Here is a 25,171-nt window from a genome sequence, read left to right on the forward strand (position 1 = left end):
TCTGCATCTGAGAGCCGGGCTACTTAATCAGCCTTGACAGTCGAGCCCCAAACAGTCCAATTTTACAAGAGGATTTCTATTTGTGCTGAGGAAACTTTGGCCGGAGTGTCACCTCTCGATTGAGTCAGTGCTGTTTTAGGCTCCCACACGTAGAGTTGAATGATTGATCTATAGGTTGGATGTTGATAAAAACTGCAGCTGATCTGAGGAAGAGGAGAAGATGTTGTTTTTCCTCCTCAGAGAAAGTCACTGGGGATTGGAAGGTGAGCATCATTTGTGAAGCTCGGGGCAATGCATCTGATATGCACCCATTATATTTCTGTCTCTGTCTCCAGATCAACCCATCTACCTGGAAGAGTGAACACACAACACACAGCCTCCTCCAGCGCTCCTGCTGCTGCTGCTCCGTGTCTACTGCTGCGGCTCTTTAACGCGAGGAAGCAGGAGGCTGTCTGCGGTTAAACTGATGGTGAAACAGACGACAAGAGAAAATATGTTTTTGATATGGAGCTGAAGGGACTATGAGGAATAAAATCACTTTTAGAAACAAACCAAACTGTTTTTTCTGTCTCTATCATCAGCAGGTGACAAAGTACCAACAACCATGAATATGTAATCTTGTGTTGGCCACTTAATCACCTGCTGACTGCTGCTGGATGGAGATTGTTTACAAAAAATGCAACTGACAACCGCAAACATATTGTGTAACAGATGCACGCCACACTTCAAAATATAATAGCAAGTCACCTCATGAGAAAATCATATATCGGAGCTAAGAATGAATGTTTCCCAAATAAGAAGCTCTGGCTACTTCTCTGTCGAGTAGAAGAGAAGATCTGCAACAAATATGTGAATGATGTCAGCACATAGAGATGTTCCCTACAGACTCAGAGGGGCCATGAAGTGCATGAGGGCACATCCCCTCTTTCAGACCTGGATTCAGGATAAAAAGAAATAATGAATCTCTCTGGAATGTAGCCTACTTTTTAATCTCTCCCTAAATTGGTGGAAGCCACCTGTTCCTGAGACGTTGACCGGCGGGGCGGGAGAGACGAGACGAGCCTAATTGATTTTTAAGTGGTGTCTCTGTGGGTTAGAGGAGTAAGAGGGGAGTCCACTTCAGGGATCCGCCAAACTCCTCCAGTTTGTACCTGAATTGAGGGGCACTGATGTGTTGCTGATGCGGCTCAACAAGCCTCACTGGGGGCCAGATGAGGGGGTGGACGGAGGGGCCAGAGCCCGAGCTGCTGCGGCCTATCCTCTGTGCTCTGCTGGGGGATGTGGGGGAGGAAGAAGAGGGGGTGAGGGAGAGGGGTGATTAAGTGAACTTACTTCTGCAGAGGCAATAAGCTGACATGTCAAGCCTAATTCACCAAACAGTAGAAGACATATCAGGTTTGTGATACTGACATGCAAACACACAGCACCCCACCTGCTCCTCCATCCTCTCATCACGTTTCTACAATAATATTTGAAAACGTTGTATTCACCACATTCTGTGTATTTTGGATTTTATATATTTACATCTTGCTGAGTTAGTCCCTCCACCCATCTGACTTTTTAGTGCTGCAGGAATACAATATGTGCAGTGCATCATAAACTTCTTATTCATTATTAAGTAAAAATGATGCCTTTGTGGCAAACGTCACATTTTCTTAGAGAAGGTTATACGCACCACCCACCTTCCTTGGACACACACGTCCACACTCACACATGCACGTGTACGCAGAGGCTTGCATGCATGCATCATGGAGCCCGGACCTGCAGAGAAAAGGCGACTCTCTCTGACTGAGCGGAGGGGGGGTGGGGGGAAACAAAGTATGGGGGGGACGAAGGACGCCGGCTTGCAGCTCCACTCTTCCAGGGTCTCACACACACAGGATCCGGGCGCACGGCTCCATTGAGTGCGAGGAGGCTTTTTTACGCGGAGGTTCATTAGAAGTAACGAGTTGACACAAGGTAAATCTTAATGTTGAAGCGCCTTTCTCTACCGGCCCGGGGAGGAGCCCTCATTAACTGTCGCTAACAACCCGTGTAAATACACTGATTGGACAGCTCCGATACAAGCTCCCAGCCCTGCCAGGAAGTCCCCCTAATGAGACCACACAATAAAAACAATAAAAGAAAGGAGAGAGGGAGAGAGAGAGGGAGGGAGAGAGAGAGGGAGGGAGAGAGAGAGGTTAAAAACTTTGCTTTGCTGTTAAAGTTGGCGCCACATTTACAAATCATCACAACACTCGCAACGAAAAAATGCGCATTATTATCTATTTGTTTCCTCTCAATTGCCGCCACCGCTGTGTTTGCACAAGCGTGTGCATCTCGCAGGTCAGGGTGACACATTGCACATGTGACTGCATGTGTAAGTTGGCAACTGTTTACAGCTTTAAAGAGCCGTCACCGACATAATTGTTCTGACGCTTGGGGTCATTTAATCAAGTAAATCATGTGTAGACTGACGCGCGTAATTTTAGTCTGGAAAGGGTTTTTGAAAGGGTAAAAAATAAAATAACATGCGCACAGCAGCAGGATAATGGCTTTATCTAAGGGAAGAGAGAGTACACTGTAAAAATGTCGAGAGGCTTCCGTTTTCATTTCTATCACATTTTCCTAAAAACGTGGCAGAAGCTGTGCCAACATGGTGATTCCACGGAATTTTTCGCATTGCAGGATTTTTGCAGGGACACATTTTGCAGAATGGTGAAGCAAAACAGACTAGTGCAGCATTTCTCCAGTGCAATTAAGAAAATTGCTCCGCCTCAAAAATCTCATGACTAATTTATGGAACAGTGGAAACAGGTTCAATTAACTCACGGCGCTTCACACGTTTTCAGCGAGTATGCATTTTATCAATCTAGAGCCGGGCCTGCATTAAACGGCTTGTTAAGGTTGATATTTTTTACAGTGTAGATACAGCGTGGAGTATGGCCAGCATGGGACGGAGGGGATTTTGCGCCCCGTCCCGACAGCATCACACATCTGCTGCATGTGTCAAGAGACACAGCTCCCCGGTGCTCGCTGGATAAAAACGGTAAATGAAACTAAATTATAAACTTGATTTTAGACAATAATTCAGACAAAAATATGATTTTCTTTAACATTAATATATATTTATAAGTGTCCCCAAAAAAAATTTAAAGATATTTTTACCGCACAACATGGGAAACGTCGTTGATGGTGAAGGGTCAGATCTTATAGCAGCAGTGGTTGGATTTCACTCCTGATCTTGGACAAATTGGAAAAGCAATGAACCGGTGCCAGGTCCAGTCTCCAGCTCCGTGGTCCGGACTCCGCTCACAGCTCTGCAGGGGACGAACAGGGAAAAATACAAACAAGAAAATGTGGGAGGGGGGGAAACAGTGCTAAATTTCCACATCACAAAAATAAAATGCAATTGATTTCTGAAGGTTCCAATTACAATGAAAAGCTCTCACACATTATAAAAAATACATAAATGCACGTTTGCATTCACAGAATATTCCAAACAAAGCAACTCGGTTTAAAGGGAATAATGAAAGTGGGATTGTTTTGGTATACGCACCCATCATCTCTCCAAAGTCTCGTCCTGCGTATTGTTGCGTTGAATCCAGGATGGAGCAGCAGGCGCATGAGTCTCTCCTGTGTTTGTCAGGGAGGGGTGTGCTGCCTTTTCTGGCCAGCCTCTGCCAAACCAGGGTCAACGAGGGAGCAAAAAATAAAACAAGAGCTTTTCTTTCGTGCCTTCTTTTCTCTTTCCCTCTTACCTTTTACAGTCAACACCTTTTTCCTTTCCTCCTCTCATCCGGTCCTCTTCTCTCTCTCTCTCCCTCTCTCTCTCGCCACAGAACATGACGTAACATCAGCTTTGTTTATTTGCTCCCCTTATTGGAACTGACCGATATTGAAAATAACTTGCTAATTGCCAATTAACGAGTGTGGTAACATTTCGAGAATCAATGCGCGCTGCAGGCGCTGTTTGAGCCGCAAGAATAAAAACATTTCTTTAACAGTAACTTTACTTATGTAAAAACTCTGGTAAACAAAGTTGGACCAAGTGTTTTACACTCAATTAAGAGAAATAAGGTCACAGGGGAGAGACGTCAGTCGCCTCTGTCTGTCTGACAAACACATTCCCAGTGTTTCCGTGCGCAAAATGTTGTTTGCGTTGTCGTGTCTGGAGGTTTTAAGGCTGTAAGTAAACGGAGAAGACGCTCAATGCTCGATGTGCAATCAGAGCTGCCGTCCCCCGCTGCTCGGAACATTCAGCAAGTCCTCGGATAAACACACAATTACGGCAGGTGAATAAACTTGTTTGGGGGTGTTAATTACATGCTTAACGTAAACAAAAGCCATGTAAAAGAATGTGAATTACCAGTGGCTTTTCTCCCTCAATCCCCATTCAGGTTTTACATTTCACCTCTCGTCTTCTTCGAGGAGTGATTTCCGAATTGCCTGCGAGGGCTACTCCCAAACAAGGCTCCTCCAAAACATAATGCTGGATAATGCATGCAGCCTTGGCGTGAATGGCGATCACCTAAATTGGAACCCAGTCAGGTAAGGTAGGAGGTGGGGGGGCTTTGCATATTCGGGGTAATGCTGCTAAGCCTGCACTTTCAACTTAATGTTGGGGTCGTGCTTACATGCATGTGCGCGCCCGTGTGAGAGAGACACACACAGAAAGAGGGTGGTGGTGGTGGTGGTGGTGTAGGTGGTGGGGGTTAGTTTTAACACCAGCATGAAAATACCAGCCTTTACTTCCAGTCCACAGAGCTTTCCAACGGGACCAATTCAAGTGCCACTTGGAATTAGTTCTCCTGAGGTTCGTGCAGCAGCGCGGTGGGCAGGATTGATCCCATATACCACCCTACCCCCTCACACCCTCACACAAACACATGCGCGCACACAATCCCAAAAGACGCGCACAAAGCCAGCGCCTGACCCTGCAACAAGATCATCGCCACCCCTGCTCTGTATCACACACACCTGCAGACACAAACACTTGCCCAACGCGCCTTTACGCACGCACATGCATGGCTATAGTTCCCTCTTTTGCACAGGAGAGGAAAAGTGCGTTAATGTGCGTAATTGCGCACTCTCACCTACAGTTGTTCAAGTCTGTGAGATAAGATTAAACTGAGAACATAAACAGGTACAGCGATACATGCACGACAGGCTGGTCTACTCACTGTCGCTCCAAGCTTGGAGTCGCTGGTGTATCTGGCCGCCCCCGGAGAATGTGCAAATCTGAGAGAGGGAAGGAAAAGTTTTGAATTCCTGAATGATTTTGTAGAAAGGCGGCTTAGGATCATTATGTCAGCTTTATTGAGGGCGGATTAAGCGGAGTCTAGATGCTACGCCTTGTACACGGCCCTTTCACAATGTGAGCACTGTTCGTGTTAGAGTGAACTCACACTATTTTAACACCCTATAAGCCCTGTCTAAATATGAAGCCGTTTTAGCCATAAACATGAAAATCACACCGCCGTGGCTACTGCTATAAGCCGAGTCCTGTGACTGGATGTGGACAATGATCATGTCCTTACCAGCAGATCAAATACATGAGAACTGCTTTTATGTCCCCAAGAAGCTTTCATGTTGCCATTTGAATGCAATTCTAATACAAATGGTATTAATTAGAGGGCTGAACTATCAAAAGACCCCGATAAACTGGTGGCATTAAGAGGGCGATGCCGTTGGCAAATTAGCTTTCGAACTTAAACGCCATGATCTTTGTTTAATCAGCACAACGCTGCGCATCGATATTCATTTGGAACAATGCATTTTGTTGGTTTGGAGAGGTGGCAGCGGGCAGGGGGCCAGGGCAGCGCCCAGCGTCCCGGTGGCGAGGCCGGGGACAGCAGGAGGGGGAGCGGCATCACTCTGCAGCCTACACCGGGACCAGCACCCACCCAACACAGAGTGACCACACACACCAGCGAGCCCGAGCCAACTCATAATCACACCATGGAATACAATTACGCACATGCATTTTTGAATCAACGGCAGATCCAAGAAAAAGCCCAACGATTATAGGACTGTGTCATTGTGTCATCTTTTAGAAAGCAAGAAAATGGAAAGTGAACATGTATGAAAAGGAAAAACGCAGAAGACCTTTCGCAAAAAAAAAAACTAAAAACAATGGACTGAAAAAGATGAAAAGTAACAAATATGCCACTAGAGGAAAAACTATGCAAAAATAATTCAGACTTCTATTCACAACGTGTATTCCCGTGTTGCAGTCACTGGTTGTCCATTTGTCACCCATTTAAAGCTCCCTCTGCCTCCCTCCCTCCCTCCCTCCCTCCCCGGCTCTGCTAAGCATCTCCAGTCTACATATCTTCTTTAGCTTTAACGAGCCTCGTTAAGATCGCAATAATATTCCACCCTCTAATTGCTCATTCCATTCAGCAGATAGGCGAGCATTGGCTTGTGCCTGATGCGCGCGGTGCAGTGGGAGGGTTGCTGTGGAGATCGCAGACTCTGATAACCCCCCGTGCGTGCTGCACAAGTGGTGAAAGCCTCGCGCTACGTACTGGCTAATGATTGGCACGCTTGACAGTGATTGGCAGGGCTGCCATGACAACGCTACAACGACACCAAGAAGACCAATAGAAAAGGGAAACAAAATGTTTCAATGCTACACTCAACGGCGGATTTAGGGGGGAGATATTATGAGGCTGGTGTCATTAGGCGATAGCCATTGAATCATTCAATCTTTTTTACTAGCCGTATTTTTTCGGTTTTTCCTTTTTCTCGATAATTTTCTTTCTCTCTCAGGTCATTTCCATGGTTTTCAGATCCCCTTTAGAGCTTTATCCCTCCCATTTCTTCCTGCCAAACTTCGCTGATCGCCCTCTGCTCCTGGCGAACAGCGCTCCCACCACCAGGTCTCCAGAAGACTTGTCCATGTTTCAGCTACCGACCCTCAACTTCTCCCCGGAGCAGGTGGCGAGCGTCTGCGAGACGCTGGAGGAGACCGGGGACATCGAACGGCTGGGCCGCTTCCTCTGGTCCCTGCCTGTGGCTCCGGGAGCGTGCGAGCAGATCAACAAGCACGAGTCCATCCTGCGCGCCCGGGCCGTGGTGGCGTTCCACACGGGGAATTTCAGAGACCTCTACCACATCCTGGAGAACCACAAGTTCACCAAGGACTCGCACGGCAAACTGCAGGCCATGTGGCTGGAAGCGCACTACCAGGAGGCCGAGAAGCTGCGCGGTCGTCCCCTCGGACCGGTCGATAAGTACCGGGTGCGGAAGAAGTTTCCGCTGCCTCGGACCATCTGGGACGGCGAGCAGAAGACGCACTGTTTCAAAGAGCGGACACGGAGCCTGCTGAGGGAGTGGTACCTTCAGGACCCCTACCCAAACCCCAGCAAGAAAAGGGAACTGGCTCAAGCCACTGGACTCACTCCCACACAGGTCGGAAACTGGTTTAAAAACCGGAGGCAACGAGACAGAGCCGCGGCAGCCAAAAACAGGTTGGTGCTTTTTCTGTCCTTCCCGTCAAAACGCACCGAAACGCCAGAGGAATGTTCCAAAGTTTGAGTGCAAATGGTCATTAATTAAAAAAAGAGGGAAATAAACGAGGATATTTCATTAAGCTGTAGTTGCGCTGGCGGATACAGAAGCTGTCGAGGAAAAAGACGAGTCGTTGGCAGGGGGAGGGAGCAGGCTGCGGCGACATGTTTGTTATGAAATGAAATCGGAATAAACATCGAAAACATCATTTTTTGCTGCTGTGAACATGTGAAAGTAGATTCTATTTAAAATAATGTGCACCTCTCTGTTTTTTAGAAGCGCTTATAAGAACATTTTCGTCAGATGTAGCCTATATTCAACTTTCCAAGGATTTTACGCCGAATATAAATCATAGAATAGAAAAAACAATACGAGAATTAGACTGAAAATAGCTGTTTGAATAAATCTAAATATAATAATTTAAATAATTGAATCACAATGGATGTTAATGTTAAACTAAAGAGACGGTTGCGCACAGCTTTAATCATAGATCCAGCTTATTTATCTTTTGCGTAAAAGTGAAAGTAGTGTAATAAATGAGAAAGCATGTTAAGTATACACTTTAAAAACTAAACTGGACATCATTTATTTATAATATAACCACTATTTTGATTGTAATAATGTAAAAGAAGTAATGAATGATTTTTAATCAGGTAAAACATATAAAACAAACTGAACTGGATTTGATTTAAAATCTATCCGTCCAAAAGTTTAATGGTTTGTTCCTTTACGTAATTTTGAAATTGTCATATTTTGCACATATTTTTTTATATTTTTACGTTTGTTAACAAATCCATGAATGGATTTATTAAAGATGCACAGAATATAATAGCTGCATTTGTCATATGCTGCAGTGCGTTTATCATTTCAACGTCACATGGTACCAAGCATTGTTGGAAAAGATTATCTGAAAGGATAATAGAGATATTGATATTACAAAAAAAGAAAAAAGAGCACAGTATTAAAACAGCACTGGTAAACATAGGCTGTATTCATAACATTAAGTGTGGTATCATTCCAATGAAATGCTATAATTGATTAGAAAATACCTCGCAGAGAACTAAGCCATATGAACTCTATTCTGATGCTAAATGAAGAGATATATTTCCACGCTGACATTTATCCCGCCGTGATGGAGTTATTATCGTGAGTGGATTGGAGATAAACATTTAGGATGATTGCACATAACCTGGATCTCGGTGTCACTCACTCACACACTCACTCTTCCCGTCAGACTCGAACACAACTGGGCCACAGCATCACGACATTTCTGCAAAAAACAAAACAAAAAAGCTTAGATTTTATTTGATTAAATAAGAAAATAATTTGTTTTTTACTCATGTAGAGTCACGGGGATCAAAACACAGCAGGGGTGGATAAAGATAATAAAAGTAGAGCTGGTGTTTAGTGGCAACCAGAATCTGAATACAAATAAAAATAGCTGCAGACTCCTGTGGTAGAAATCTGCTTTTACAAAAACACAAAGTTGGATTTAAAGATGATTTTTTTTTCCTGTGGTGATATGACACGTACTTTAAATCCCACGTTGCTGACTCGCGCATTGATCAGGGTTCACTTCTGCAGAAAAAACACAGAAACTCATTACATTTCTCCCAACATTTGGTAGTCTAAATAGTGCTGTGTTTTGTCCCCTGAAAGCTATTTGATAAAGGCATGCATGCATGGCTGGGGCCGGCAGGGGGAAAGAAAGGCGAGTTTGAACCCCTATTTTGCAGGAGGAGGAGGGGAGAGGGGGACATTCTCAGGTCTAATTGCCATTTCTCCTCATTTTTCCCCCTTTTTTCTTCGCTTCTTTTCTTCTCCAGGCTCCAGCACCAAGCAATAGGACCGGGCGGTATGAGGTCCCTCTCGGAGGCCGGGCTCACCCCTCACAGCTCGGCGGAGTCGCCCTCGACCGCGGCCAGTCCCACCACCAGCGTTTCCAGTATGACAGAGAGAGTTGATACCGGGACGTCCATCCTGTCCGTCACATCCAGTGACTCGGAGTGCGATGTATGATACGGAGAGGGGGGGAGAGAAAAACAACAACAAACAAAAACACACACAGAAACAAACAAAAAGAGAAATATTTACAGGGAAAATGGACCTGAGAGGAAGAAAAAAAGACTTATGAAATATCGCGGATGAAAAAAGGACCGATTGATATAAATATTAAAATAAAAAAGAGATAAAAGCACGTCGTTTTTTTTTTTTTTATTAAAAGCGCTTTCAAAGGACCCACGCCTCCCCCTCCTCTTCATACCCCCACACCACCACCACCACCACTACTACTACTAGACTACTTGCATGATGTCTTCTATTTTTATTTTTTATTTTGTGTTCAGGGAAAACAACCTGAATGCAAGATTCTCCATCAGGAACATCGATCAGAGGGAATAAAAACACATCGTCTTGGTGTCTTCGTCGCTTTTTCTTTTTTTTTCTCTCCATCTCTAGTCCAAGTGATGATGATGATGATGATGATGATGATGAAGCAGCCGCCATGCAGACCAGATGCAATCCTGTTTTTACGTTTGTGTTCATCAGACAATCATTTAAAGTCGTAAGCACCTTTTTTAAAAATACACTTCTGTCACTGCCTGTGTGGGGTAACATGGTCAAAAGAAAAAAAAAGAAAAAGAAAATGTCGAACGGAATCGTTTATGACTGTATCAGATTTTTATTTTTATTTTCAAAATTTTATATTGAATTATGTATATCTCAAATAATGCGATCATTCTCCCGGACTGTAATATACGTGTAGAAATATGCTTGTACATAATTATTGCTCTCAATCTCCTCTTCCTCCTCTTCCTCCTTCTCCTCCTCGTCTCATCCTCTTTTCTATCCCTCCCTCACTTTTCTTGACTTGGTGTTCCTACATAAAATATTTGTCAAAACTTACAACTCAAGTGCTCTAGGCGTTTTTGTTGCTTTTTGGTTTTAATGGGGGGGGAGTTTGAAAAAAAAAAGTCAGATGTTACAAGTCACATTTAAGAAACAAAAAAGAAAAGTGGAATATCTTATTATACATCAGTCCCCTCCTCCTCTGCTCTCTGCGCCCCAGGGTCGCTCCAAGCGCTTATTTACATCAGCATATATCCAGTGTTTCTTTGCTCCGTGGTTATTATGTTAATGTACAAAACATTTCTAAATCAAATACAATATTCAATTTCCTATATCTCCTCTGCATCATGTCTGTCTCTCCATCCGATTACGCACAAGGACATTGATAAGTGGCTGAACACATGTTCATATTGGGTCATTATTGGATTGTGGAGGCATTAATGCTCATCAGGGCTTATGACATATATGTTATGTAGTCTGGTGGCTGAAGTCACCTAAAATTAGTTTGGCTTTTATTTCGGTTGTTAAAAGATTATTTGATATGAATTGTTTATTTATTTATTTTTTATGTTATAGATTTTATTTTGCTGGGGAAGTTACAGGCCCTGCTTAACACATTTCTTTTATTATTATTATCTTTACGCGCGTTGTTCAACCCATATGCTGTAGGTAAAATTGCTCTATATGTCTGCCCCTGTATACAATACACATTTTGCCAAACGTCAACGTCATGCAGCACTTTAAAATGTGAGTGCTATTTCCCCTTTTGTTTACCGTTGCCAGTGAATACAGAAATTAAGTAAACGCGCCATTAAATGGGCTAATCACGATGGGACTCCTCCCCTGTCCCAATCTCCCATTGTGGCCCACTGAAAAGAGCTTTTCTTCCGCGGACGAGAACCATTTCCCCCTCCAAAAAAAGGCTTTCTCTCCTGCAGTCCCCTTTCCATCTAAATCCCCAACCAATTATGCCACAGACTAGGGCAGATTTGCTGCAGGACACTGTTGCAGGAGCTGTAGTTTTTGGTGGACACACTTGCGCAAAGATTTAGTGCTTTTCCTAAAAAGCGAGGATGTGCCCGTTGTAAACACGGCTCTTTTATCAACTGTGGGCAACTCTGTAGTATTAGCGTCGAGTTTGTGTGAGAGCTACAGTCGTGTGTTCAGCAGCAGAAAGTAGGACAGACGCTGCTGCTTGGCTCAGGGAGAGCGCAGGACTTTTAGAAAGTGGAGACTGGTAGAGAAGCCACGGCGGCGACCTCAGGACAGATTTGTCCCTGATCTGTGATTGTCAGGAGGCATCTGAAAATAAAGCTTTGCTCACTGGTCTTTCAGGGTGATACTGGAGACTGTGGATATTTTGTGTTTGGCAATATTGTGCAACGTCTGAAAGCTTAAATATATGTGCGGTCGGTTGGATGTGGACATTTACAATAGAGACCAGGAAACAAATGCGCATAGAAAATTAGATTGTATTCGTTTTAGTCAAACGGCAGGATAATGAGCTCATACGCAAGGGCCAGAGAAAACTAAGTATTAGTTCGTTGTTAAATGTGAATGCTTTGTTGTTGATTTTTAAATTCTCTGTTGAAGTTGTTGTGGATACTTCAGCTCTGGCAGTGGATTATGTTTTTTCTTCGTAAATGTTACCAGTCTCCACTGGATGAAAATGTGCGTGTAAGCTATCTGCATGCATAAGACTTCCCCCGGACGGATACCAATCAAAACACAAAAACAAGTGTCAAAAGCTGCAGCCATACGACTCAATAGGCCTGTGATCCTGAAATAACCGAGGCCAAGATGCAGTCAGACGCAAAGCTCAGCTCCCGTCGCACACTGTGCATTTACATTTACTCATTTAGCAAACACTTTTATCCAAAGTGAGGGGCAACACCGGAGCTTCAGTACAGTCTTTGAGACCTTGGAGAAAGTGTTAAATCTGTTCCGTAAGACAACGTGAGGGAGATCAGGTGAAGAAGTGCACCAAAAGTGCTCATTAAGTGCTGGTGAGGCGCGTCTGGGTGTTTGGGGAGGACGTGTGCTCGGAAGAGATGAGTTTTCAAGGGGGTCTTGAAGACAGAGCCGGACGCCCCTGGTCTGATAGTATTCTGGTGTCGCTCCCTCCACCATCGGGTGAACCACAAACGACAACAGTCTGGACTGTGATTGCCCTGTGTGCCAAACGCTGTTCCTCGGAGGGGACGGAGTGGCAGTCGATTGCAGATGAAGTAAATCTGTATCATATTTTAAACCCATTCCGGGTCTTAAATCGGCCTGCCAGAGACAGATAGGCCCTATCAAGAGCACCGAGGGGCCATGGCACCGCCGCAGCAGCAGCAGCAGACCCTTATCACCCCCCCTCCCCCGCCTTTCCATTTTACGCACTCCACAAGTTTTATTGGCTGCGACAAATCCCAGCTATGATTGAGATTAAATTAATCGTAAACTGAAGAGCATTTTTTTTATCGGCAGAGGAGGACACGAGGATTAGGGCTATATCTGTGAGATGGAGCCACAGATAGAGACTCATGAATACAAAAGCAAGCGATGAATGGGCTTCATTTGCGCAACGTTACGTTCATTAAACCCGAGGCTCTGGAAACATCGTGTAAACACACAGATATAAACTTAACTTAGTTGAGAGGAAAATGAAATGACAGCGACTTGTGTTTGAAATAATGTGTTAAAACTGTCAGAAGCAGTGTTTTGCATTTGCTTTGCATGGGTCCGGTGTGATTGCACCTCATAATGAAATACAATGAGTACGCAAACTACGCTTTAAAGAACAATGGCATGGAATGCACAGGGAGGGTATGATACCACAGACACATCTAGAGTCAATATTAATTACATATCATAATGATTTTCCATCAGAGCATGTAAATGAGAGGCTTGTAAACAGGTACATAATTGTCCCTGGTGTTAACATATGTAGGCCAGAGTGGCAAAAAAGTGCTGGAAGTGTGAGTCTATCTGTTGCTGGCTGGGGTCATTAACAGTGGGGGAGCTCGTGTTCGTGATCTGTCAACTCAAATATGGATCACAAGACAAAGGAACTTAGCGAGGAGTAATCTGTGTGTGTGATACTTTCATGAGAGTAAACGAGAATGTGAGACGAGTGCGGCAACAATGGAGACTCACATGTTTTCGCTGTTTTCGCCCTATCGAGTTGTTTTGCGTTCGTCTGTCGCGAGCGCGTCGCTCAAACGAGATTTGCATGAACGTCAACAACATAAAGAAGATTAGTTTTTATTATGGATCTCAGACTTAAAGTCACAGAGGGTTTAAAGTGTCTCTGAGAGGAGGGAAGCACAAAGAAATCCTCTTGTGAAAAATGATAAGTTGGATGCGGCTGTGTGCGTCATGAGGTCATATAGTTGATGTTCCTTTTCATTCCCAACCACAACACAACGTATGTCAGAGTTAATGCAGGCGCTGTCAGAGGAACTATAGGGAACAAGAGTAAGGAGGGGGACTATTAGGCCGGAGTCTAGCAGTGAGAAATACTCGCCCTGCCCTGTTTTCTTCTCGGATTTCACCGGTTAACTGAACACAACTTTCCTATTGGTGTGTATTCATGCAGCACCCAAAGAGCACCAGTTTCCCTATAGCTCCGCCAGCGCGCCCGTCAGTGCAGGAATGAGCGGGGCCCTTTGGACTAAACTTTCTTTAATGGGAAGGACGCAGGGCTGCAGCATTCCTCTTGACTGACTGGTAATCTATACTAAGTTATATGACCATGAGGGGCCATTCTCCATTTTTGCACTGTTCTTCTTCTTCTCTGGGTTGAAGAGAAGAATACTAAGGCCTCAAACCAACGTGTCTGCACTAATTACAAATTACACGTCCGCCTAAGCATCACCCTGACATCCCAGCTGCAACGCACTTTAGAGGAGTTACACTTATATTTTACATGTTATTTCTCATAGTTAAAGAGGTTAGGAGAACCGAAAAGATGCCAAATAAACTCAGTTGGAAGGATATTCTAAAAACGACTGTGTGTGTGATAGTGTTGTGTGGTCATGGGGTCAGGTCGACACTTTGCCACGGGCAGGTAAACGTCACGAGATGTGTGACATCTTGACTTGTTGTGTAAATTTGATCATGTGCGTCCGTGACCGCCGTGCGTAAAATGTGCGTATTTCACCAATGCCATGCACCACGCACCTGCTGCTTGTTGTCAACCGATCAACTCCCCCATCCCTCGTTCTCTCTCTCTCTCACCCTTTTACACACACTCACGCCATCTCTCTCTCTCTTTAAGACAAGGGCAGTGTTTGAAAACGCGCTCTTGTATTAAATTGTAATTTGGAGGTCACACAAGGCAGGAGGCAGTGATACAGGATCAGCGGTGTATAAGCTTCCATTATAGTCTATACGTAAAGGCTACCGTGCAAAGGCAGATGGGATCATTCTTCATAGTCAGGTTGGGAGGTGTGTGTGTGTGTGTGTGGTGGTCTGGGGGGGGGGGGGGGGGGTCAAGAAATACTCCAGTCTAATGCTTATTAGTGTAGACTGCCATTGCACAAGCCTCATCTTTTTAAAACAAGCATAACATGAAAGCAACCCAACACTGGCTTACTCAAGCGAACACAACCCTCCCCACCCCCACCCCCCCATTTTGTGCATGCGCACACAAGAACGCGCACAACCTTGCACGAACAGCGCATATGGAGACTGAGTGTGTGTGTGTGTGTGTGTGTTGGGATGGGGGGGCTTGGTGCAGGCTGTGATCTCTCGCCTAGTGCACACCGAGTGGACAGAGGGCTGAGCAGCTTAAATAGAGCCCCAGCACCTGTGTTTTCTGCCGCCGTTCTCAGGCCTCCTTATAGCACGGCACGGCACTGCACAGCACTGATATGTGTGTGTGTGTGTGTGTGTGTGTGTGTGTGTGTGTGTGTGTGTGTGTGTGTGTGTGTGTGTGTGTGTGTGTGACCGCGCAGCGAACAAGCAGATATTATGCACACGCCATGTGCCCGGAATAAAAGGGAACGATGAGGGAGTTTATCTTCAGCATTAAGCTACAATAAATGATTACACTGAAATCTCAATATTATGGGTTTACTTACTGCACCTTTTCCTACTCGTGCTTTTGTTACAGATTATTGTTAAACAGCTTTCTCTCGGAATAAGAATAAGAAATCATATGTTATATTAATGAGGTTGTTTGAATGGAGGCTAAAATGTTTCTGCAGCAATGTCCTATTTTACGATTTTAAAACCACCAGAGTATTTTTCTTCAGTTATTCTCAGCAGCTCATCTCGGCTCTCACTCATATTGTAAATAATCTTACACATTTCTACTTTACTGAATATTTCCTCTAAATCAGCCTCCTGCTCTCGGACTTGGTGCGTTGGTGACTCGCCACCCTTCCACTGCCCCTTTTTGCTTCCATGAATTGCTGATTGTTCCCCGGTCTGATGCTGAAGGCTATTGTCTGTCAGCTGGAGCCCCAGCCTGCCCTGGTACTGAAAGCACCGGATGAACCTGGACACGGACACCCGGTCCCCCTGTGCCACCTCGCAGTTTTTTGGGGGGAATTCATGAAAAATCCTGTTCCATTTATTCCAAGTCAATCGGCCTAAAATCCGCCGAGGCCTTTTGCAGTTAAGCCTGTATGATTAAAATAAATAAAAATAAGAAAATAAATAAAACTACAGACTGACTGAGTTTGTTTATCTCAAGATCAAAGTCAAATATAAATTTTGCATCTATTAAAAAAACCTACTTTTATAAAGACAGGTTAATTTAGGCTCAAAGTGAAATTAAAATATTAGACATTTTAAATATTTATATACAAATATAGATTTTAAAGGTTTTGTTTCCATAATAGTGATGTGTCATTTGGTATTCAGGGGATTTTCTGACAGAAAAACCTCATAATATATTCATAGAAGCATAGTCTAATCAGAGGAGGTTAAATTGGTGTAAACTGAAAGTAAAATGTTTTTCTTTTTTTGTCATTTGACTCTATGTGAATGAATATAACCTAACAGCAAATTACACAATTTCAATGTTTGTTTTGTGAAAGAGAAAAACGCAGCTCAAAAAAAGCAATAAATCTAAAATATGCTTTGACCTATAACCATATCTGCAGCATGTATCAGTGATTGGCTTAATAAAAAGCCTTGGCCTCAGTATAGCTCGCCTGGTGACACGCCTCCTTTTTGTGCCCATGCACTTAACAAAAGGTCAGGGATTGACCGGGGGGGCTGGGTGTCCTTATCAATTTAACCCCCATTTACAAAGCCATAGGATGGATTACCCGGGATGCCAAACTCCCCGAGCTCACAAACAGCTCCAACCAGAGGAAAGTCCACACTGTGGCGGGGTGGGGGGTGCAGCAGCAGCAGCAGCAGCGGGACAGGCAGGTGCAGAGCAGGCCAGATAATCCAGGCTGAGCAGAGCCAAACGTGTTCCTTGACTGCCATCTCGTGGAATTTAGGTGGAAGAGGCACGTCTCTCAAACTGCTCCACTCACAGCAAGTGTGACTGAAACGAGCAAGAGAATAAAATATGTTTGACTTGCAGTCCTGAAAATGTTCTTTTTCAAGGCGACTGTGTCAAGACAAGTTCTCTTATACTTTCTTATTCTTTCCGGTAAATATGGGGGCTAATGTTCGGCTGCTCAACTTGAGCTTCATGCTGATGGAGCCTCCAAAGTGTTTTGTAAGTGGTTTTAGATTCAAGCAGAATCTGACTACAGTCTACAGCAGAGAGGCAAACCATCCCATCAGCACAGTCCTTCCTCGTGCTCTAGTTAACGTCAGTGTAGGCACGAAACATACATATACAAGTCTGCACCACGGGGACAACTGCTGGCCAGTGAAGTCATGCTTCCCTCACACATGGACGCAGTGTGTATACACACTGTACAGGGCACATGCATTAAAGTTTCATTGCATGAAAGTCAAATGATGTTGGAACACTGAGCCGGCATTTCCATTTAGTGCTAGATCAAGGATTCAGATGCCAGAGAGTGTAATGGAACCCCTGATCCCTGGTTAATTTTTCAAAACTGATACCCTGAGTCTGACTGAGGCCGCCAAGGAGCCAAGTCAATGTGTGTGTGTGTGTGTGTGTGTGTGTGTGTGTGTGTGTGTGTGTGTGTGTGTGTGTGTGTGTGTGTGTGTGTGTGTGTGTGTGTGTGTGTGTGGGAGAGAGAGAGAGGGATGGTGGTGAGGAGGAGGGGAGGGGGGGCATAATGGTGTCCGCTGGAGCACGGCCTTTTAGAGTTTAACTCCCCTTTTGTGGAGAACAGGGGCAGGGGGAGAAAGAGGACAGAGAGCAGCCAACGAGAAGGTTTCACTGTAAATGGACAGTAAAACGCTTACGGCAACTGGGCCCGTATCCACCATTAAATCATGGCAGGCGGAGATGGGTATGACGGCATATTACATGCCATAAGCAATAACTTTTTCATTCCCCCACTTTGTACCCACTCATATGTCCTAAAACGGTTTCAGCCCGATTTCAGGTTCACGTGCGTGTATAACTAACCATTACCAGGGGTCACTGGAGTCGATTGAAAGTTCCACCAGCTCAGTGGTTGGATGGAGATACATCTAACATTCACAGCCTTGTTAGCTAATAGAGCCTGGAGGTAAAAAATGCACTTTGGGAGGAACTAATCGGATCTGTGTATTTTAAAGCCTGCACATTGTGGCAGTCTGAGGGTCCATAGAATATTAATGCAAGATGAATTGAAAACACAGGGAAAAAACATTCTGTATTCTGCGTTAACATTTCAAAGAACATGTCTACGTTTTGTAGGAGAAGCTAAACTATATTCTCCCTATTCTGAATGTTCTATTGTCCACTTCCCTCCTCACGTATTCAGCTCCCTTCATCCAACTGAAAGGTTTTACTTGTCATAGCTGCTCTTGGAGGAAGATTAACCATGTGGAAAAAACCTGAGAAAGTTTAATGAAATTCCTGTTTCAAAATCCACCCTTTGCAATCCATTGTCAATGAGAGCATCTACTTCACAGGTTCATGTAAGATGTAGCCTGCTATTTAATAACAGAGCTCCAGAGGCCCTTAACTGCAGCCGGCTGTTTTGTCCGACCACTTTTTCTATTTTTAATAGGTTCCTGTACATGAGTCGGTCGTGGAGCATCTTTAAAGCGCCGCTTTAAAAACGGCCCCTGTCCCGAGGTGGCCTCCAAAACACATGCATTATTCAGGCAGGCACCGGCCTTGTCCTCCACACTCCTCGTCACTCGGTCCAGTTCAGCAAGCAGCGGCAGCTGCACAGGTCCCAGAAGAGTCAGGCGAGGAGGAAGAAAACACGGCCCGAGTGTTCAGAGCTCAAAGACCAGATGTATGAAGGTGAATGAGAGAGACGCAGTTACTGGTCAAAACATTAAATATCCCTCAAACTGAAGATGTTCTTGTTCAGGTCAAGAACGTTATTTGAAGCTATTTAGTGCGGTGATAAATGGAAAATACTGTATATCAATGAACTTATTTGCATATTTTAGGTGTAAAGAAATTGAACACACACACACACACACACACACACACACACACACACACACACACACACACACACACACACACACAGATAATTAAATGTGGGGGGTAGGGGAGAAAAGGGAGCGGGCAAAGGGAGAGGCTGAGAACCGTGTAAATGGTCAATTGGTTTAACTCTGTGATGTCTGTTCTTGGTGTGACGATGTCAGTGGGTGATGTGCAAATGTGCGTTCTTTTGATTTTCTGGTGTAATCCTCTGCAGTGTAACTGGAGGCCTTTGACGTCCCGGTCCTGAGGAGGAGAGATGAGTGAGATGCTGGATCATGTTTGTTCTGGGATTAAGATGTCACTTCCTATCACAGTGTATATGCAGGGTGAAAACACTGTGTGTATGACATGTATTTATCTGTGTGAGTGTGTACTTGTACTGCGTTCAGATGTCTCATTATGTTACACTGCCATCTAGTGATCACTAAAAACCCACTTCAACCCATCTGCACTGAAATGACCTCTCACATTTCCTTAAAGCATCCATGACAGTTCTAAGTAGGAGGGACGACCTTTCAGGCTGATGATCTTTGTAACTTTAGAAGCATTTGGCACGTACAGTAATTGTTCAGCTATTTCACTGCTGTTACGTTATTGAGAAAGAATAACATTTAAGGCCGTGACTGTCATTAGAACATGGTAATATACAGTATAACATTATTTTTTACTATTCTTGATAGGATGCACTCATTGGACTGCACCCACTGGCTTTGACTATTAAATGAAGCTTCATGACAACAGAGCAAATTAATTCTGAGCTTCTCTGTGAAATTACTCACTACAACATTACATCACAAACACCACTGCTGGGCTGTTGAGCAAGGCACTGTCATCTCAACAATCCAGATTAGCTTCGAAACGTCCAGAGTTCATGAGGGAAATTGTCAAGAAGTTAGGAAGTAAGATGTCTATATTATATCTTTAAATTACAACAGCATTGTGCTGAGTTTGTTGTGGAAAATAAAAATGTTAAGGATTAAATGCAGATGTAAATGACAGAAGCCTGGAATTGTTTTTATCACCATGCAAAGGAGTCATTCAATAATCAAAAGAAATGTCCTACTTTAGCCACAAGGGGTCATCATGAGCTTTAAAATTTGACTTAATTCATGAACGTATAGAAGCAAGAACAACCTGAAGGACAGATATCAAAAGAATGCATTACATGTAAATCTATTATACTATATATTCAGATATTCATGGTAGATACTCTGCATCTGTACACAACTGTTCATCCCAACAATGACATTAGTCTTCCAGATCCATTCCAGCAGTTGCATGTGTGTGTGTCAAGTCAAGTGGACACTAAATTACAAATGGTGTATAGAGAAGCTTTAAGGTCACTGCCACATACTCCCCCCCTCCTCTATGCCGAACGCTCATTGTGTGGTGAAATTACACCCGTGGCATGTTTTCTGCATTTCTCACTACAAAATTGCTCTGGCTGAAACCCAGGAGCATTTGAAGAGCAGCGGAGAAGCTAATCAAGCAGCAAGTGAATGTCAACAAAGCAAATAGAGACTTCAAGCAGCTGCTGTGACCGAGGAGATACAAGAAAAGATAACAAGAGGAGTCCACAGCTTGGAAACCAGTCTAGTGTAAGTTATCAGGGAGAAGAAGACAGATGGAGCTGGAGATATTTCCTTTTTTTGTTGTCATTTTTCATGGTGACTTAACTCAATGTGACGAAGAATGTGGAATTTGAAAGACATTTATTACAATTGTTCTGACATCATAAGCAGAATTAATAATATATTTGCTATCATGTGACCACATCCCTTTCCATCACCTGCACATGGAAACGCTCAGTCTCTAAAATATAATCTGTCTCGGGAAGTAACAACATACAACAAACTGTACACGTGAGGTGAGGACTTCTGCAGGTGACCCCAGGAGTCATTGTACTAAACACTAAGAATGTTACCGGGTTGGTTTTTCTTAAATACTTCAGTTGCAAAATACAAAAATAATGTTTCCCAAGAACAGTTTATTTATGTTAAATAAATAAAAGTTTTACTTGTTAAACAAACTTGACCTATTTATGTTGATTTAAATACTTGTCATATGCTCAGTATATTCAATTAATATCTCTTAAAGCGACATGACATTTTATCATATTATATTATAATACAAAGGGCTGGTTTGGTGACATCTATTATGAGTCATTTTATTTCAGTTGCAGTTTTTGTCTTAATGTTTTGTGAACAACAATGGGTCAATCTGTGTGTAGTTGTGTAAATTCATAATTTACTCCATTTATCTGTTTGTATATAAGTCTGACGAAGGCTGTATGTCTGTAGTATTCTTATATTTTCCCCCCTATACACCGACTTTCAGACAGTTTTTGTCTTTGCCTCCTTTTTCAAAGCACAGACGCTGGTTTTGCTTTTAAGTGTTGACGCTCTTATTTCACCATGAGGCACCTGTTGAGGTATCAGAGCCAGGATGTGCCACCTCTTTGTGTTTTGTGTTTATAACAGTTATCAGGTCCTCCTTCCCTCCGTGACTTGCGTGCAGTTACACTCCCCGATCACTGGGTGAGAGCAGCGTTCAGCTCAAACAGGGCACGTCAGTGCTTTTTTTATTCTGCTGTCGTCTGATAAATTATGGAGAAAATCCAAATACTGAGCTTTCATCACGTCTGTTCTGAGGTTGCATTACTCTTTAAACAAATCCACAGCGCGCTGAGTGGAGTGAACACAATGTGGCAGTGTGTGTCTGTACAGTATGTGAGTGGAGGGGTTGGGTTTCATGGGCATCTATATGTCTCAGGTCACTTGGTGTTTATTGTTGTCATAGGATCATATAAAACGCTTCGTGTTGATCGAGCAGACACATTCATTCACACTCACCCCCCCCCCCAATCCTTTTACAGTTTGGTTGCTATGGTTACAAGCTTCCCATCTCAGGTGCAGGGAATGGACGTAGGAGGCCGCAACCCACAGAACTACCTCTTTCTTTTTTCTCTTCTTTTTTCTTTTGAGATGACTTTTACAAGATGGCAGACGATAAGGTTGTGATGAAATGATTCTTTTATCGGCCTCACTGTTATTGACCGAGGGACATTAATCTACAAATGACCTTCTGCACCATTTTTTGCAGCCTGCCTCGTCTGCAAAGTTTGTCTCAGTGGTTGCTTTTTTTATTTTCAAACATCAAGTGCTCTTTTATTTTTCAGCACAATGCCAACATTAAATCGTGTGCACACACACTGTGTGCTGAGACAGCGGTCTGGCAGGTTGAACCCGTTGGTGTGTTTAGCTGGAAACAGATGAAGGAGCGTGCACTGTAAACAAGACAAACCTAGTGTGCACAATCAACACTAATACTGATTGATCAAAATTAGAGGGAAGGTCCTGTCATCCACTCGTGAGCTGGAGCAGACCCACCCAGAGGAGGACGTCAATGAGTTTTATGACATTTATTTTCCCTAAACCACTATTACATGTTGAAAATGAAGTAATGTAAAAGTGTTAAAGGTTCAAGGTGCTTCTAATTTTCTTTCTCTAGTTATTAGTATTATTTTTCTTTACCATCAGATACATTCAGGGAAACATTTAGGGCAATGAAAATAAACTTAAATCAGGTTTACACTGCGTGGTGAAGAGCAACAGAAAGACTGAACACAAAGCTAAATGAGTGCTACACTATGTTATGAAATGTCTGCTGGTTGTGTTCACATTAATATTTTGCAGAGTTGATGCAGAAGGAATTAAGCTGACGTGTTACCTGGAGCTGGAATCAGGATGATCAAGATTTTTCAAGAGAAATACAGATTTTCTTTTAAGTTTGCTTCTCATACAAATGCATTTAACCTTTCATTAGGCTACTGAGCACATACCTGATGAGCCTGGTGTCAGTGTTAGAGCATGCACATCCTGTCGATGAGCAAAACCCCTCGAGACCTCTTCAGCACCACGCCAGCGTCCCACCTTCAAGTGCTTTGATATGGAGGAAAGAAAGAAAAGATCAGGGGATGAGCGACACAGAAGAAACATGTGATGTTGAATGTAATGAGTTAAAATTTAGAAGCAGACTCAAGAACTGGACTGCATGGAACTAGTGTATCAGATCAAATGCTGCTCTGTTTAACACAATAACACATCGACTTTTAAAGGAAACTTAACTTGGAACATTAAAGGTTTGTTGACTGGATCCATCATGCTAATAAAAGCTGTTTAAATTTAGTCTATTGGTGGAAAAAAGGGTTCCCTGTACCTAACAAAATTACAGAGTGTAACATAATAACATAAAAGCATTTCATTTGTGGATATTACAGTCATGGAAGATTAAAAGCAAACCAACCAGAAAACAAACCGTAAAACCCTAAAAAGTGAAAAAAGAAAAGCTACACGTTTCTATGTGCACGTTTCTGGAGAATCAGATAGTAACAGTAATGAGAGGGTGACTAACCTGATGAATGGAGTCGTTTCACGACAGTTTCTCTGGGTGTCACTCTGCGCTGCTAGTTGATATAACATCAAGTGAAAAAGGGCCAGGTAGGCTGAACGTGAGTTACAGAGCACTATGAAAATCTTGTGCATGATTTAACCTGCCCTTTGGCGTTCGGAGTGAACACCCAGTGAAAGCATAAAGAACAGTGTAGTTAATCTTTACACTGGACAGATTTAATGGAACGGTGTCAGATGACAATAGCTGGAAAAGCCATTGGAGTGAACCTAATGCGATCAGAATAGCCCGTGTCTGTCTCCCATCTAGGAATTTACAGTAGGGGAAAAAAACACAGGTGATCCTTTCTTAACCCCGAGTGTAACACACACACACACACACTCACGTACACTCTTGTACACTCTTGCACATGCTCAAACACATACACACACACACACACACAACAGGCTGCAGCTTTCCCCTGCAAACCCTTTCTCTTCACGTCCTCACATTTAATATCTTTAAACCGCACATAAACCTGTGACATTGTGATGTTACAAAAATTAAAGTGTTAATTTGTGCATTTGTCAGCAGGAGCAAAAATGCCCTCTGTGGGCACCCACAGCCATATAAGGCTGGTGTGTAAACACATGACAGTGAATGGCAACATAGTAAAGAAAGAAGCTGTGATCATATAAAATATGTTTTCAAAGGGGAATTATATTTGCTCACAAATACAGGACAGTAAATCACACCTATATATTATATATATTATTATAAACAGGGGGACGTACAGTAAAGTTTATTTTGTCCTTTTGTTAAAATGGATGTTCAATGTTTCACTCTAACTGAACTTTTCATCTGTTGACATGTCTCCTCTCGTCGTTGGACGTGGTGGAGACCTTTCACTCGAGCAAAGGGCACCCCCAGTGTGAGTGTGTGTGTGAGTGTGTGTGTGTGTGTGTATGTGTGTGTTTAGTAACAGTATGCGTCCAGCACACAGGGAGCGTATTAATGCTCTAACTCCCCCGGCCATCCCTCTTTCTTTCTTTCTCTCTCTTTTTTGACCGTAACTCTACACCATGCACCCTCACCACCCCCCTCCCCCTCCCCCCTACTGTTTTATGGGCCACACCTGATACTTAAAAAAAAAAAAAAGGATAATGGCTGAGGAGAGGCTGAAATCAATGTGTCCATCGATAAACATTTAAATCAAATAGAAACTAAGGTTTTATACGTTAAACATGATTGTGTCCTGACAGTAAAATGTTTTTACACAACAAAATGTAATTATAATATGATTTGTGAATATTTAAAACTAATGACGTTTATTTTTTTCTAATCACGTGAATTTTGTTTGTCTCAGTTGATCGTGATTGAAACTGTAGAATTGCTTTATTTAACAAAAAGTGCTCATGTAAACAACAATGAATCTCATCAGAAAACTATTTTTTTATTTTCTTACAGTGTTATTAGTGCGTTACTGTAAAATACCTGTCAGTCGGTTGTGGAGGGATTACAGATTCCCATCGACTAACTTAGTTCTTGATTTGGACATGTGCACAGTTTCATCTATTCATGTGTGCATGAAAACATTTTCAGCTAGATTTGTATTCACGTCAGATTTGGTTCCAGCCCAAGACACAAAATGTTTCGTATATATACAACACAATGAAACTTTAAAATGATCTCTACTAGAGAAGTTATTCACATTATCAATGATTTGTGTCATTAATGGCAAAATTTATTTCTGTCTAATGGAAAAACCAATATAACAATAATATACTGTTCATGCATTAGGTATAGAAGCTAAACTTTGTGTATTTTACCTGGTGATGTTTACTGTCCGGCTTCTCCTCCTCCTGGTAATGCAGTTACAGCTCCTGCATTGTGTCCTCTCATGGTTTTTACATTAAC

General features: G+C 43.1%; 1 protein-coding gene across 1 annotated transcript; it reads left to right on the forward strand.

Annotated features, from left to right (window-relative positions):
- The first annotated feature begins 6,617 nt into the window (after positions 1–6,617).
- Positions 6,618–10,401, forward strand: six3a (SIX homeobox 3a). The gene is made up of 2 exons (XM_020088274.2): positions 6,618–7,454; positions 9,321–10,401. The coding sequence occupies exons 1-2, from the start codon at positions 6,763–6,765 to the stop codon at positions 9,511–9,513; spliced, it is 885 nt and encodes a 294-aa protein (XP_019943833.1). The 5' UTR covers positions 6,618–6,762; the 3' UTR covers positions 9,514–10,401.
- The last annotated feature ends 14,770 nt before the right edge of the window (positions 10,402–25,171 follow it).

Source organism: Paralichthys olivaceus, chromosome 14, assembly GCF_024713975.1.
Source record: "Paralichthys olivaceus isolate ysfri-2021 chromosome 14, ASM2471397v2, whole genome shotgun sequence".
Classification (NCBI taxonomy): domain Eukaryota; kingdom Metazoa; phylum Chordata; class Actinopteri; order Pleuronectiformes; family Paralichthyidae; genus Paralichthys; species Paralichthys olivaceus.

Bases quoted from the DNA above. Each gene is read 5' to 3' on its own strand.
- six3a (XM_020088274.2), top strand. From the start codon at position 6,763: ATGGTTTTCAGATCCCCTTTAGAGCTTTATCCCTCCCATTTCTTCCTG. The intron at 7,455-9,320 runs GTTGGTGCTTTT...TTTCTTCTCCAG, and splicing joins GCCGCGGCAGCCAAAAACAG to GCTCCAGCACCAAGCAATAG.